Source organism: Ptiloglossa arizonensis, chromosome 7 (genome assembly GCF_051014685.1).
Source record: "Ptiloglossa arizonensis isolate GNS036 chromosome 7, iyPtiAriz1_principal, whole genome shotgun sequence".
NCBI lineage: Eukaryota > Metazoa > Arthropoda > Insecta > Hymenoptera > Colletidae > Ptiloglossa > Ptiloglossa arizonensis.
In genome coordinates this window covers 24,154,203-24,169,939 of record NC_135054.1, presented here as the reverse complement: position 1 = coordinate 24,169,939, position 15,737 = coordinate 24,154,203, and the positions used below count along the sequence as shown (strand labels likewise).

Sequence of the window (15,737 nt, the reverse complement as noted above, 5' to 3'; positions counted from 1 at the left end):
ACATGCGAGAAACTTCCGTCTTAATTCCGAATAACGTTTCTGCGTATCGCTTCGAAAGTTGAGAAGAGAAAAACGACGAAACCGATCCCGTTCAAGAGAACGATAGATAGTTTCGCGAGAAATCCCCAGCGCCCAATTTCCACGCCGAGAAGGGAATCGAATTGGAATCGCGGACGAGGGAAAATCGTTTCGAATGAACTCGTCGCCAAAGATCAGTCGTTTTCGCATTTGATCGAGAGCCTAGATCGGAGGTAGCACCTTCTCGCGTACTTTGGATCTCGCAGAGCGGAGAGAACCAGCCTGGAAGAAAGAACCTGGAAGAAGGAACTTGGAAAATGGCGAACGGATACGACGAGTGCTACGACGCGTCCTGGCATGTGTTTCCGCCAGACTACGTGGAGGAAGATTACAGGTAAGAGTATTCCCGAACGATTCGATTCGTCGAGGCTCGAATTTTTTCAATTCCGAGCACCACCTTCGAAACTAACTCTCTTGCGAACGCGATCAACGTTATCGATCGAGTCTCGGGTCCGAAAGGGTTAAATACCCACGAATGCAAGTTCTGTAGTTTTAAATCGATCGATCAGAAACTGGTACAATTTTCACCAGTTTGATCTTTGCGCGAACATTTAGTGTCCACTGTACCTACATAAATCTCCGAAGCAGTGAAAGTGTATTAATCGTTCCAAACGTCCCTCGTATAAAATTCTGGGTGTCTCGCTGGGGGCGGTAGGCTCCGAAAACCCTCGAAAACAAATTTTTCGATCCCTACACGAATCACTTCGCACCGATGGCTACGCTAGAGCAGAAGAAACGAGAGAGAGAGAGAGAGAGAGGGGGTGGGGGGAACATGGCGGTAGAAAAATGGAGTTTTACGTTCATTCATGAACTGGCGCACAATGGAGCAGCGGATCTCGGAGTCATGAATGAACGTAGTACGTCTGGTAGTAGGTGGCTCGACGGGTGGGCTTCGGAGAAGCCTCTTTCGGGAAAGCTTTCTCGTGAAGGGCCTTCTTCGCCGCTCGTAGAAGCCACGGGGCCAAACGTGACCCAAACTCTGCACGGCTCGTTAAAGACCAGCCACCGGCGTCGTTTAAGAAACATTTAAGAAGTTATTCGAGGCAGAGGCTACCAAAGAACTTCCATTCACGTTTTCGAACATTTCGTACAATCGTTTTCGTACCCTCGCGTTCGAAACGCTAAGGTCGCGGGAAGTATTCAAGTTGTACGAGCTCGGATCGCTCGAGGACTTTGTCGAGCTCTCTCGAATCGCTTTTCTCAGCCTCGAGTAGGTACCTTCGAATTTTCGAGTCTTCGATCGACGTCGAACAAGCTTTCGATCACCGGAGCGAGGTAAGAAGTCAAATTTCTTTTCGACCGGTCGTCCCTCGTTCACTGAGAATCGAAATTAAATTCGTCGTCGAGAGGGTCTCTTCGCGATAAATACGAATTTTCGTTCATTTTAATAACGGATCTCGGTTCGTTACACGAGCGAATAAATATTGATCCTGTCTTTCTTCGTTTCGCATTATCACGTGTATCTAATCGTTAATCACACGAGACGCGACGGACGGTGGAAAAAAAAAAAAAACGAAATAACGAAAACAGTGGCGCGATTGTCGCGCGGTCGTATCGATCGACCTGCATCGAACGGCGACGATCCGGAGATGTAGGTCGCGTGTCGGCTGAATCTGGCAACAAGATCGGAACGATTTTTCCTCTTTATCGGGGACGAAATCTCTCGAATCGAATCGCGCGAGCCATTTTCACCGACCTTAATCGAAACGAGTAAATTGCTTTCAATTTTGTTTAGGAATCAAAACGCTGACCTGTAAAAGTAAGATATACGAGCGAAAAAAAAAAGAAATAGATAATTGTTAGGACTCGTGGGGCTTCTCCACGACCTGCAAGTGGAAATTCCTCGTTATCGGACCGGTTGCCTCGATACTTGCACTCCTCGTTCGGTTTACGCGCAACTATGGAGGTCTCGCCGCGATTTCGATGTATCGATCGCGTAAAATCGGCCACCGGAGAAAAATCACCGATACCGTGAACGCGGCAACGATTAGCATATCTGATTAGGTGGATAGCACCGGAAACCGGAAGCGAACGTTTAAGAGCCAGTCACGCATATCGGTTAGGCGAATCCTTCGGTATAGAGTGGTACGCCTTGTTACACGGTGCCGGACACACGCGATAACCGAAAGGCCCCAAGTGCCAACACCTGTTGGTTTCCACCATAAATTTCGGATTAATCGTAAACGCCGTGTTCCTACCTGCGAACTCGAACCGAAACCGCCGATGGTGAAATCGCTCGAATCGTGTACGTACAAGTTCCCGAGCGAATCGGAACGAGGCTCGTCGATCTAATCTTCCTACGGTGGAACGTTTCATTTTTCTCAAAGTTAAACGCGTTCCGACCAGCCGTTCGATTCAATCGAAATCGTCTAATCGTGCACGATGCTCCGTGTCGCCGATCGACGCTTGAATTTTTCGTCGTTTCGAGTTAAACAATTCGCCCTCGAGCGGGGTAACGTTATCATCGAACTGTAGCACGAAAAATACAACGTTTCCAGCGAGACGCGTTAGATAAGAAATTTAATTTAGCACTCGTGACAACGAACGTTACTTCTTTCTCGATCAACGTTCTTAGGGATTAGTAGCAATTGCCGCGATAACGTTTAAAATATTCAGGTGTTGATTACCGATCTCCTCGACGTTCGATCGCGTAATCGAATAATCCAATAAATTCTAAACGAGTTTGGAATTATCGGTTGTTCGAAAGGGAAGAAGAATTCGTTGGACGAACAACGACTCTCGTAGAAAAACGAAACGATTCGAGTGTCACGAAGACACTTGCGCGCACTCGAACGACCATTCGATAGTTCGGTTCGGTTCGGAATATTCAGGTGTCGAGGCTGAAACGTGCCGCTATGAATGGAGGTTTATCCATTTACGAGTTATTTCGCCTATCCCCCATTACCATTACAATATCGGTACCTGTCGGTGAAACACCTGAGGCTCCTGGGCAGTCCGTAGGTATTTATTGCCAGTACGTGCCGGCGCAAGATTTGCTCGAAAATTTCGTGTCCTCCGGGCCCTAGGAGTCGGGCCCTGCGTCGTGAATGGGATGGATGGGTCTCGGCGCGTTTACTATGCGTGCGAATCAGAATTTTCAATAAGCTCGAGTGCCACTAGACTCGAGCTATCGAGACTGGTCACCCTCGAGTGGTGAGTCGAGTGGCTGTAACACCGAGGACTGTAAAAATTGTCGAGTACCGTTGCTCGTGTGCCCTGGACGAATCACGGTGGTAGCTATCCCCCTATCGAGAACCCTGTTACTCGTACCTTGGTCAAAAATTCGAGTAAAAGGAATTAACTGCTCGTAAGTGACCTTGAACGAACCCATTCGGATCGAATTGCAACGACTCGCTTTCAAGTCGCAATGGACAGTTCGCTAGAAAGCGGGGTAGCGATTTTGGTCTTCGTTCGAAAGCCTAGCGTACAATGTGTATCAAAGTTTGCATTAAATTGCGATGAAATTGTCGACAAAGTGTATATCTCTACGTTAATGCGAGACGCGTCAAGTCGTATTACCTATTTAATTCGTATTGCACAATTAACGATTTATCTTCGTTTTGTCATAATTGGCGCTCGTTGCATCAACGGCTCTATTAAACTCCTGAAAGACGAAGGAGCGTAAGGACGATTCGTGGATCAGATTCGAACGCAAAATCCCGATAATCTCGGGGACGACATCGGGGTCGAGCGATTAACTCGAACCGAGCAGTTAACGCGAACAGTTGTACCGTCGTTAATAGCGTCCGAGATAAACCGGAAAAGGTCGGATTGGCTGGACTTCGAGTTAATCCAGTGTTTGAAGAAACGTGCGCCTCTTCCACCAGCTAATCCGATCGTTTTCAATCGACAACGTCAGATTTAGTTTACCAACGTCGAGGTTTGTCTGCCTCGAGATTATTCTCGAAATCTTTGGCGGTGAACCACGAACGGTGGTAAATAGACGAACCAGAGAGAGAGAGAAAGATAGAGAAAGGGAAAAGGAACAGTATCTTACCTGGCCACCTGGTAAAGCAATTAAACGCAGTACCGGTGGCGATAGAACTCTACCCACCGTAACAATACGTATCGTAAATACCTCGAACGTCCTCGTTGTTGTTCGAGATAGAAAAATTGCGCGATTCGAGTGGCGACGAATCGTAAAGGTTCCCGAGTAGTATTTATTCGAAGAACGGTTCTCGTTTCCGCGGCGCGGTGGTTCTAACTCGGTTAGAATCGAATTCAACGAGACCGGTCTCGTCATTTTTCCTCCGGGCGAGTCGTTCCACTCTTCTTCGCTCGTCCTGGAAACTCCAAGCGTCGGCGGCGAAAGAGGAAAAAAAAAGGAAGAGAAAAAAAAAACGAAGCACGGAGAGAAGTTCGAGCTCCCGGGGCAATCGAGCAACATTTGCCAGGATCCCACGACTGTTTGGCGATAGCTGTGCCAACTTGTTTCGAGCACGCAACCCAATTTGTCTGCGTCTCATTGTTTTACCGACGGACCGTTGCCTCGGCGTGCAATCGTCGTGCTTTCCTCGCTGACTGAAAACGTCGAGGGGATCGTGCCACGAATTATTACGGCCCCTCGACGATCGAGTGCTGCCCCCCTGGACGGTTTTCTCCTTGAAAATTCGTTCGGTTTCCAATCGGTTTTCGATCGTCGTGCGGGCGTCTCGGAGCTATCCAGTTACGGAGAACCTGTTCTCCGTTTTCTCGGTGAGCCCTGGTGCGCGTTGTCTTGGACACGGAAACGAAACGAAACGAAACCAGAGAAAACGAGATCTCGTCGATTCCACGGCGAAACGCTCCCGGCGAGTGATAAATTCAAGAGGGGAAAACTCACGAGAAAAAGTCACGAGGGTCGGGTCCGCCCTCTTCCGTACTTTTTGACTTGTTCGCCGAGCAAGGATCGTTTACAAAGGCCGGACTGAATAAACCGGAAACTCGCTCCATCGTCACCCCTGTCCCTTACCTGTTCCTCCTCCGAATCGTGCTCCTCGGATCGTCCGTGTAGCTATTTACCTCGTTGGGTCCGCGTGTGCGTTCACGGGCTATTCGTCTCCATGCGGGATCCTTTGCGCGCGATTTGATACAAACTGCAGGTCCATTGTACTCGATCTCGTCCGAATCCACGATTCGTCTCCCGTTCGAGTACGATTTGTTCGGTCTAGTTTCGAGATCGCGGTCTCGGAAACGGTTACACGGAACAACTTTGGGCAACGGTGTGTTCCGAGACACCGAAAACATCACTCCTGTAAACGTGTAACAACATTCGAGTCGTTTGCAACGGAAAGGAACGCTGCAATCGACGTAGAAACACGGTAGACGTATCTCGAAACGTTCGGCATCGAGCAAACCGAGTATAAAACGAGTTAAGGAGGGACGAGACGTTGGAAAACATCGGTCGTCTCGCAGAACACCCTGTACACCGAAATCGATGGTTCGACTTTACGGCCAGTAGCGTAAATCGCGCAAGGATCGCGACGAGGTCCGAGGGCGCTTTTAACCCAGTTTCGAGTATTCGTAGATCTCGGCTTGGAAGGCGAGAGAGAGAGAGAGAGCGAGCGAGAGGGAAACAGTGGGCTAAAATTGACAGGAGAGGGACAAGGGAAAAAATCGAAATGACACGGTAAAAGCACCGCTAATGCTCTTTCGCATTAACACTCGACGTAAAGTATGTTCTCGGTGTAAAAAGCTCTGATCGATGGAGCGATCCGATTGGTCGGTACGCCGGGAGGGTTGAAATCAACCCCCGAAACGGTTCTCCGGTGGGATTCGAGACGTCCCGAGCTCCCATTGGCCGAACGGAAGCTCCACCCCGTGGAAACTTCGCCCCGCGATCTTCCCAGTCGATCCTCGTCTCGAGCGACCGAGGACTCCGCTACGGTTCCCGATCTTTCTCGAGCGTTTCGCCTTTCAATAAATTTCTATTCGATCTTTCGCTACGCTGAACTCTCGAATCCAAGTAGACCGTCGCCGTAATGCCGTTTCTCGTTCGCGAATCGCGGACAAGTAGTATTTCGTACCGGGTCGCTTCCTCGAGTATTCCAATCTCGATGAAACAATCGCGGGAGCGTTTCTCGAAAGTAATTCGAACGATTTCGATGAAGTAGATCCGGTAACTTTGTAGCGTAGCTGAACAAATTATCGTTTCCCTTCGATCGACGACCACGTCGGTATTGGGATTAAATCGATAACGCATCGTGGACGTTCCGATGCGACCGATTGAAAAATGGGAAATCTACTCGATCGATGTACACTCGTCGAGAGAAGCTCGAACGAAACGGTACAGAGGGTAGACATCGAAACGATCGAAATGGCTTTAAGGAAGATCGCGGCGGGCGAAAGGGAAGATATCGATCGGGGAATTTTCGAAAAAGGACTTTCGAGAACTCGTCGAGTCTCGAGTTACCGAGGTCGTATCGTGTCCGAGTTACCATTCCGTACGATAGCAAAAAAGGCGATCCGAGTTGCGGGCAGTTAGGCAAGGTCCCGAAAGGATCGCTCGACTGGCGTCCCAGCCACCGGCGGGAAATCGTCCGTGGAAATATTCGCCGAGAGCTCGTCGAGGAGTGCCACGATGCACCGAGAGGGGTGGACTGTCGCGCGGCTCGAGCGCGAGGGGTGAACTCGGAATCTCCGCCCCTGCGAAGATCCGCCCTCGGGTTCGAGGGTGCTTGACGGACGAAACGGCGCGGAGGTAGGGAACACTAGCCGTCAAGTGTTCGTCGAGGACACTCAAAAACTACAAGGAGAGCCCTTCACCCGTTGCGAAAAGGACTCCGGTTGCTCTCGGTTCGGGTGTCGGTTGTTCGCAAAGTTCGATCGGTCGCGTTCGTTTAAACAACCGTCCGAGTGTCGTCGTCGTCGTCGTCAAAGACCGAAATCTTCGTTTCGCGAATTGTTCGCGCGTGCCTCTACCATGAACTCGAACGAACTGTTCGTGGACCGGAAGGGGATGTGCGCGTAGCGAAACTCGAAACGTACCCCGGGAGTTCGGTATCCCGAGTGAACGTGTTTTTTTTCCTCGATAAGTGACCACCAACGGACAGAGTAGAAAGGTGGACGAAAGTGGACGAGTGAAAAGTAGACAGCAGGTACGAGAGAGATGTAGAGAGCGGAGATTGAAAGAGGCTAACAGAGAGGTTAAGATAGAAAGAGAGAGAGAGAATTAAAGAGGAAGTATATTCGGTTTCGAGCAACTAGGTGCGAAACGAGCGAATCAACGAGGACGTTTTCTAACATGTACCGACGCCGCTAAACACCTCTCCGAAACCCCTTTCAAAATGGCGGACAAGAATAAGATTCTGCCGTGGTCGCTGCTATCCTATCCGACCAGTCTCTTGAATCACGTCTGGTACAGCCACCTTGCTTTCAATAATAGGTAAACGAATCATCAAAACCGACTATCACGTGTAACGAAGCTTTCTTTAACCGCGCCACCACCCCTCCTAGAGTTATCGACCAACCCCCCTCGACACCGTGCTTTCGCATGCGTTTCAGTTCGGTACTCTCTCGCGGATTAATTACCGGCCCGGTGTGGTATTTATCGGGAACGGATTAGCCGCAAGTTCGTTCGAGTGTTGCGAAAAGAAATAATTAACGAAAACGAAGAAACGTGCGTTGCAACGTACGCGTTCCTCGTTGTTTTCTTCGTTTTTAACGCAACGGTACGATTTACGCGCTGTTAAGATAGCTATAATTGAATCAAGCAAAGGTTATCGAAACGAAAGCTTACCGGTTAATAAAATTCACTCGATAACGTTCCAAATAAATCTGCGGGTATATTTTTTTCTCTCCTCGTTTGCTCGGTAGCTAGGAGTATGTTTCGTTTCGTAGTCGGTGGACGGTTATTTTCCACGGAAAATGTGTATCGAAAACGACGGGAGGAATCGATTCGAGATACGATGAAAACGAAAGGAAAAGTTGTTGGGGGTCTTTCGATAATGGCATCGATAACACCGGCCTGTCTGCAATCGTCTCGAGATCTCGATGACCCTCGAATTCTTGCACGTGGCTTCTGTGACATGTATCGCGGCTTATCGAGACGCGTTTTTGGCTCGATTATCGATACCCTTGACGATACATCGTGAACGCGTGTCGTTTCGTCGAGCAGAGTTCGCGCGACTTTTCACCGTATTTTGCAAAAACGAACGCAACGCGAATTCAAAGTCGAAGGTTCGTTTAATTACACGTTGGAATCGCCGGTGATTTCAACGCCGCAATTTAAAAATTAATCGTCACCGGACAGGTACTCGAAACAACGGATCTTCGCGTCCCGTGAAACCTTTTTAACGAGCTTTCGTTAAAAAATTCCCGCTACTCTCGTTCCGTCCCTCGAAAGCCGTTAAACGGAACAATTTTCCCCAACTTCTTTCATTAAGATTCTTCCCGCGGTTCGTAACTTCGTTATCGCGTACACGAAGCCCGAGAAACTTTAATTACTCGAGAGAAAACGTTCTTCGAACAATTTTTTCTCGGACGTTAACTTTCTCGCTTTTCTTCCGTCGGACGATCGGAGAATTTAACACGCGCTTGAAAATCTTGCGCAATTTTTAACAAAGAGAGATAAGTGCGGATCGAGTTGCGAATAATTTTAAATACCCTTTCGATGTAACGTTTGGAGATTTTCTCGGTTCGATGAGACAGTGAGGTGGACTAAATCGGACAGCGACCGAGCTCAAAGGGTTGACACCTGGATGAATATCGAGTTTTTGTTTGTTTCGATGTATCTCCGAAGAGATCGAGTATCGCGGTCGTTCAACGTCGAGAAACGTCCGGGAAGGTCTTTGGTCGAGGAACGTGGCCGAACGTGTCCCGATAATGGGTCGTTTGGCTTAAACTGGGAGGGCAGAAATTCGCTTCTGTGCCCGGACAGGTTGTTTGGCAGGAAAACTGCAGGTATCCCGCGAGCGGGCTGCCCTTTGAGGAAAAAGACGCGTCTAATCTGGTCTTAAAGGCTCGGCTGGCTTGTCGAGGCTCGTCACGCCGCGGAAATTGGATCGATTCGTTCGAAACTGACCTTTCCGTCTCGCGACTTCTCGACTCGCGAAATCTTTTCGACGCGAGCTCCTCTGCGACGGAACGACCGAACCTTTGTTTACGTTTTTCGATGGAACGCGGTTCCCTTCCCCTTTTTCGTACAAGAGTGAATCGTTGTACGTATAAAATAGTGTATAGGGCAATTAAACGAGTACTTTGTCGGATACTCTCCTCGTTTCTCGTCGGTGAACGCAAGTATATTCCCGAACGACGAGGAACGAATTGAATCTGCGAGACTTCCTTTAAAAATTCCTTCCGGCCGTAGTTTCGTAGCAATTTAATTCCCCGGCAATTTTCAAATGCTTGAAATCCCTTTCGAGTCGCTCCGTATTTACGCAGCAATGCACATATATTCGGTTTCGCCCGATAGCTTCACCGATTGCTGGTTCTTCGATCGAACTTTCGACGTTTCGTTGTTGCAGAATATTGGAGAGCATAAAGATGCCCAGGACGAGTTTCCACATCCACGACATCCTGCAGCTCGACTCCAAGCCGTCTCAGGAGGAAACGGAGGTCCAAGGTAAACGAGAATTTATCTCGTTCGACGGTACGAAGGACGAGAAGACCATTGGAGGCAACTCGAACGATTATTTGGCTCGAAATTCTCGTTGCAGGGAGTACCACGATCCTACCGAGCGCGAACGATGTTCCGTCGGCGTATCAACAGTTCTTCGAGCACACGACGGCCATGTTGCAACCCGCGTTGTACGCGAACCTGAACAGAGGGACCCTACCACCACCGCCACCTGGGTTACTGGGATGGCCGGCTGGTCCAACGTTACCAACTACCTTGCCTCAGCCTTTGGAAGAACTCAACGGTGAGCGATAAAATATCTTGCGCTTTATCGGTGTCAAGCCTCGAGTAAAAACGGAGAAAGTATATTACTTGTGCAACGCGACTCGTTGCACAACGCGTGAACGCGTTGATAAAACGATGAAATCAGACTTTGAAAATATAGATACACGCGACGTTGGAGCCGATACGGAAAATCGAGCTGCAGCTTCGCGCGAGACTTATCGAACGATCGATTTTCAAAGATTTTTACATTCGTCTCGAATCATCGTTGCGTTCGAATACTCGATTCGATTCCTTTCTCAATATCGTCGAAAGACACGATTCTCGGGAACCGAGAACTTCTTCTTCTTTTTCTTCATCTTCTCGATGTAAGCACGCGGCCGGGGAAATTCGCGCAAATATGGTCGATGGCGGAAGGGGCTACGGAAGCCCTTATTTATTCAACACCCTACAATTGGTCCGCGTCGGCTAAGCAGGATCTAATGGTTGTATAAAAGGTCCTTGTGGGTCCTGCTCGGCGATTGGCCCGTCCAGGGGGACAGATGTCCTTTCGAGGACAGATGCGTGTAGCCCTGTAGGCCCTCGATGAATCGGAATCGTCACGCCCAAAAAATTCACCGGTAGCCTATCGGCTCTTTTCGCTTCTTCGTTATCTCCTCTGTTCGGGTCCCCGTTCGGTTTCTCGACCATTCGTGTACCGTGGAACCGAAAAATCGGGGACCGAGCGATCGTCTCTCGTCCCCATTCACGCGCGAAAAGGGTGTCGTGAATTGTCGCGAATCGTATCGCGGTTGCCCGATCGCACAGGTAGAGAATTCCTTCCGATTTATCGACGAGTTTCCATCGGGGTTGCACCGATCGTTCCACTCCGCGCGTTAAACATACGTGGAATGTTTCCGCAACGATTGTTCAACCGTTGTATCAAATTTTCATCGACCAACTTTGAATCGTTTCCCTCGAAAGACGTTAAAATAACCGTGGCGGGTGTCTAATTGAAATCACGACTGCGAGTAGAGCCTAATCTCCCATGAAAATGATACAGTCGATCCCATGGGGTGCAGCAGGGCGCGTCGGTATCAAACAGGCTTTATATTGCTTCACACCCTCCCCGTGCGAGCTTAGGGATCGTTCACAAAAGCGTATTGTGTGCTCGCTAGGGCAGGGATTCCTCGTTGTACATTAAATTAGCGTGTCTTTCGGCCACCGTGGTATTTGCCACTTTGGTGCAAGGCTAATCAAAATATTGTTGGATTAAACCGCGTACGCGTCGAGCGGAATCGTCGCCTACTTCTTTCGGTTTCGCTTCGATCGAACTCGTACGTATCCGAGAAATCTGGTTCACCCTCTTTGCAACGGAGGTTCGCGATGATCGTTCGAGTGTCCAGTTTGACGAATTGGACGAGCGTCGTTTAAAAACTGGAGTCATTATGAACATAAACGAAGGGAACTGCAGCTGCACTTTTTACTACCCTTCGAGAACTCTTAACGCTGATTGCAGACAGATGCAACCGTGTATCGATTTCTCGAGTCTCGTGGGCGAATGCTCGCTCGTCGTTCGGAACGCGAATTACTCGAAGCGATTAGGTTCCGGAAGACTTTGGAAAACCTCAAGATAGAAAGAAACGCTACTCGATGGTATTTTTACCCAATCTTCGATTCGCGTGGCTAGTTTACCGAGAATCACCATTGCTCCGATGATTCGTGATTCGAAATCGCTCCGTTTCTCTTCGACGATAGAACACTAACCGCTACCGTGTCCCTTGAATCGTGCGCGCGATCTAACCCTTCTCCGCGTCGAGCGTAAAACTACTCGCGACGAAATCGGGGAACCTTTCGAATAATCGAGGCGTTCTAAACCAATTGCAGTGCTCCAACAACCGGATTCGACCAGCCCGGCGATCTCGGACCTGTCCTTCGCCCCGAAGCAGGAGAACGGTCACGAGTGCAAGGAGGAAGAGTCTGCCGACTTCGAGGACGAGCAGCAGACGAGCGACACCCAGCCCCACGAGACCGAGCACAAGAAGCGGAAACGACGGGTGTTGTTCTCCAAGGCGCAGACCTTCGAGCTCGAGAGACGTTTCCGTCAACAGAGATACCTGAGCGCGCCGGAGAGGGAACATCTGGCATCGATAATACGACTTACGCCCACGCAGGTCAAGATCTGGTTCCAGAACCACAGGTACAAGACGAAGAGGGCGGCCACCGAGAGGGTGGAGGCCAGCGGGAGCGGATGCTCACCGAGAAGAGTCGCTGTTCCGTTGCTGATCAAAGACGGAAAGCCCTGTCAGTCGAAACTGATGGAACCGTCCGCGTATCCCAGCGCTGGCCAGGTCCCGATGCCACCGTACATGCAGAAACCCTATTGGTGGTAAAACTCTGTGAACGATATCGTCCCCGATACAGAGCTATCTAGGTGCGAGCTACGCGGAGTGCTACAACTTTTCGGCACGGGGATTCGCGATCGAACAGTGGATACGTTGTTGGTTGCTCGACGATCCTCGAGCATCGAACCACCAACAATTTCGGTAGAAAGTTTGTGTACGACCCGGTGAGTGAAACGAGAGGATTGTGATCAGGTTTACCAACCGGCGAGTGCCTCGAGAGAGATCGCACAGGATCTACCCGAGACGACCAAACTCGACCGAATCTACTTAGGAAAACGTCCAAAGTTAACCTAGTCAGCCTACCGCGAACTTTGCAAACAATCGGGAACGATCGTGAACCGTGACGAGTAAACATCAATCGGTGCTGATACCAGTTGGATACTACCGAGAGGGAAGAAGATTCTCGAGATAATTGACTCTTTTCCTAAATAACGGATAGTCTCGGAAGTTTACACCGGATCGTGGCAAAGATGTTCCTCGTAGCGGGAATCCTCGTTCCGTCGACCGTATCGCTGGTGTAGACGACAGTGAACGTAGAGTCCTGAACAACGATCGAGAGACAATCGAAGGACGAGAACTATCGCGTTGCGTTTGATAAAGAACGCAACGCGGGTCGAAAGTTTCGATGTTTGCTCGTCGACGATCGATCATCCACGGTTGTCGCAACGAACGAGCGATTTCTCGAAGCTTTTCCGTTTCGAAAAAGTGTCGTTGGAAGGAACTGACGGTGATTAGAGAGTAATTCCGAGTCGCGTGGTATCTCTTCGTTCGCGCGAGGACTTGGGTGGTAGTCGACGCGGAGGAACGAGGAAGCTGCGCGATTTCGCGCGAAACCAAAGATAAATCGCGACGAGTGGACGTTGCGTCGCGATGAGAAAGTGATCTAGCGCAAATAAATAGATAAGTAAATGAGAGATACGTAGAATCGTTAGGTGAATTCATTGTTCGGGAGGTTGTTTCGTTTCTCTTTGTTCTTTGTACAAAAGGTCTCGTCACGTGTAGCGTGGAAATTAGTTGGTGTTAGCGTGTGTTTCGAAATGTCGCGTTCGTACTTAACGATATTAAGCAAATACGAGGTTAAGGAATCGTTTGTTGTTCGATACATCGGGATAGATTGTATCGATGAGAAATTTTCGACGATTTCTTCGATCGTGCGACGGAAGGGGATTGAAATTACAATTTTTTAGCTATCGTAAAAACCATTTTTGATTTCACCTTCGAAATTCGAGGACCGGAAACGTTTACCCTCGTTATTGGCTAGATCCGTAAAATTCGAGCCCCTTCTGTTTCGCGAACGAAGCAAGAGGTCGAGTAACGAAGGATGTCGCCAAAAATTTGATATCGATATTAGAGAAAAACGCTAAAAATAATTCGCGTTCACGGCGTACTTGTACGCGGAGCTTCAGCCATCGAATGTTCTCCGCAAGAAAAAAGGAAAGAAAAAAAAATCGCGAAGATTGTTCGTCGCTTATGTAACTCGAACACCTCGCTTTCTATCAATCTAATCGCGATAACGAGATAATACGATAAAGAACAATTTCTCTTCGTGCGAAGTAAAAAATAATATCGGACTTAAAATGGGAAAATAAAGTTCACCCTTCGCGCCTCGAATTACGAGCGTTGCCGAGAAACTTCGATGCGACCGTAATCTCGGACGCGATCGAGAATGCATTCGAAGCCATTTCGTTGTACGTTCCTTTCGAAGAAAATTGTATTATCCTGCGACGCTCGCGATGTGTTTAAATACGTTTCCGTTCGTTCGAGAATTGTATGGAAAATAGAGAACGGCCAGTCTTTCCTCCACCTTTAAGGGCTACGAATGTAAATCGAACGACTTTCACCGCAATTGCGTTCCAAAGTTCCGCGAAACGAACGATTATTCTTGTTTTGGTACATTTGTCCGGCAAACGGGGCAAACGCAGCAGGTATTACATTGTAATTGTATAGAGGGTGAATCGGGGGTGTGACCGCACTCGAACAGTCGATAAAAGAATCCCAGTTTACCGCCTTTGAACAGGTAGCGTGTAATTACATCGATTGATTGTATATATGTACATTGTGTATAATACATAGTAGTCTAATATATCAGATACATATTTAATAAAATCGAACCTTAAGCGAGTAAAAGAGTCTTCTTTCTCCCCCTTTCTCCGAGCACATCCGATCGAGTACAATTTCAACACACCGATGGTAAAATTTACAAAAATATCCGAAACTGATGCTTTCGATTGGAAGCATCGCAGTTCCGTTTCGAAACGTTGGAAAGTTAAAAAAAAAACAGTTACTTGTCCGCATTTGCGCGTAATGCGATTAAACAATATAGACTGGAGACAGTGCGGCTCCTCTCTGCGCCCTTCGTCCCTTTTTATTTCTCTCCTCGAGCGTTTCATAACGCTTCCCTTTTTCGGGACACGCCGGAAGCCAGTGTAGCTTGAGTGACAAGCTTCCGGTTTCCGTTTCCGAGCAGCCATCTTGTTACCGGTTTAGATTTCCTGAGGGCGTCCTATCGAGTTTCGATGGGGAGCACGTTGCGACTTCTCTTCGAAAACTTTTCATTTCGCAACGCGTACTTACGCACGAGAATTTAATTACATCGGTTAAGATCGACGTTGGAACAGGGAAGGACGATGCAAGGGCAGACGCAATCATTTTCTATCCGCGAGTGTGCAACGCGAACGGAAAATTGTATCACGACCGAGCACTAGAATTTTTAACTCGAAACGATCAAGTTGTAACAAAAGTTCTATCCCCTCGTGAACGTAAGTGCGCAACTGGTAAAAATGTTTTGTTTACAAAAATTAAATTGCACTTTTCCCAGGAGATTCTCGGAAGAGATAAGATTGTTAACTCGCGTCCAAAGAAATTAACGGGCAGAGGCTCTTGCAACGATCTACACTCGGATCGAGTTCGAGCGAGCGCACCGAAGGGTTACCCTCGTTGTATCCTTCAGCTACCCCCACCCTTTATCGGTAACAACCTCGAGCGATCCGTTAACTTCGACTCGACTGTAATACCATCGTTGAACCATTAACATCTTCGATTTTTTTCCCCCTACTTTTACCCCGAAATCAATACCAATATACATTACAGATTGTACTAATTTATTTTTAGCACGGTAATCGATCATGCGCACGGGGGATGACTCGCTATCTACCAAACGATATATTATATCGCGTACCGTCGTTTCTTATCAATGGAAAAGAAAAGAAAATAATTAACGAATAGTAATAATATCGCGAGCATCTGAGAAACGATTGCCGATGAATGAATCTAATTGCTCGAACCGTGTCTAAGAGGATCGCTACCGGTGACCGCGAGTTACAACGTGTACATTAGACATTAAACAACAAGGTTTGCGTGATTCATGTCCGACCAAGTGATTGTGTTCACGGGGACAAAATACACCGTCGTACGTATTTACGCGAGCTTCCTTATCGCGAATTCCTTTTAATCGCTCG

The 15,737-nt window shown here is 48.4% G+C and overlaps 2 protein-coding genes across 3 annotated transcripts in view; one reads left to right on the top strand and one right to left on the bottom strand.

Moving 5' to 3' along the window:
* Spf45 (splicing factor 45) overlaps positions 1–15,737 on the bottom strand; it is a 166,472-nt gene that overhangs the window by 120,773 nt on the left and 29,962 nt on the right. The window lies entirely within an intron of this gene.
* Positions 7,325–12,344, top strand: LOC143149263 (uncharacterized). Its single transcript, XM_076316476.1, has 4 exons — positions 7,325–7,441; positions 9,522–9,619; positions 9,714–9,917; positions 11,762–12,344. Exons 1-4 carry the CDS (start codon positions 7,344–7,346, stop codon positions 12,265–12,267), a joined length of 906 nt encoding a protein of 301 aa, XP_076172591.1. The 5' UTR covers positions 7,325–7,343; the 3' UTR covers positions 12,268–12,344.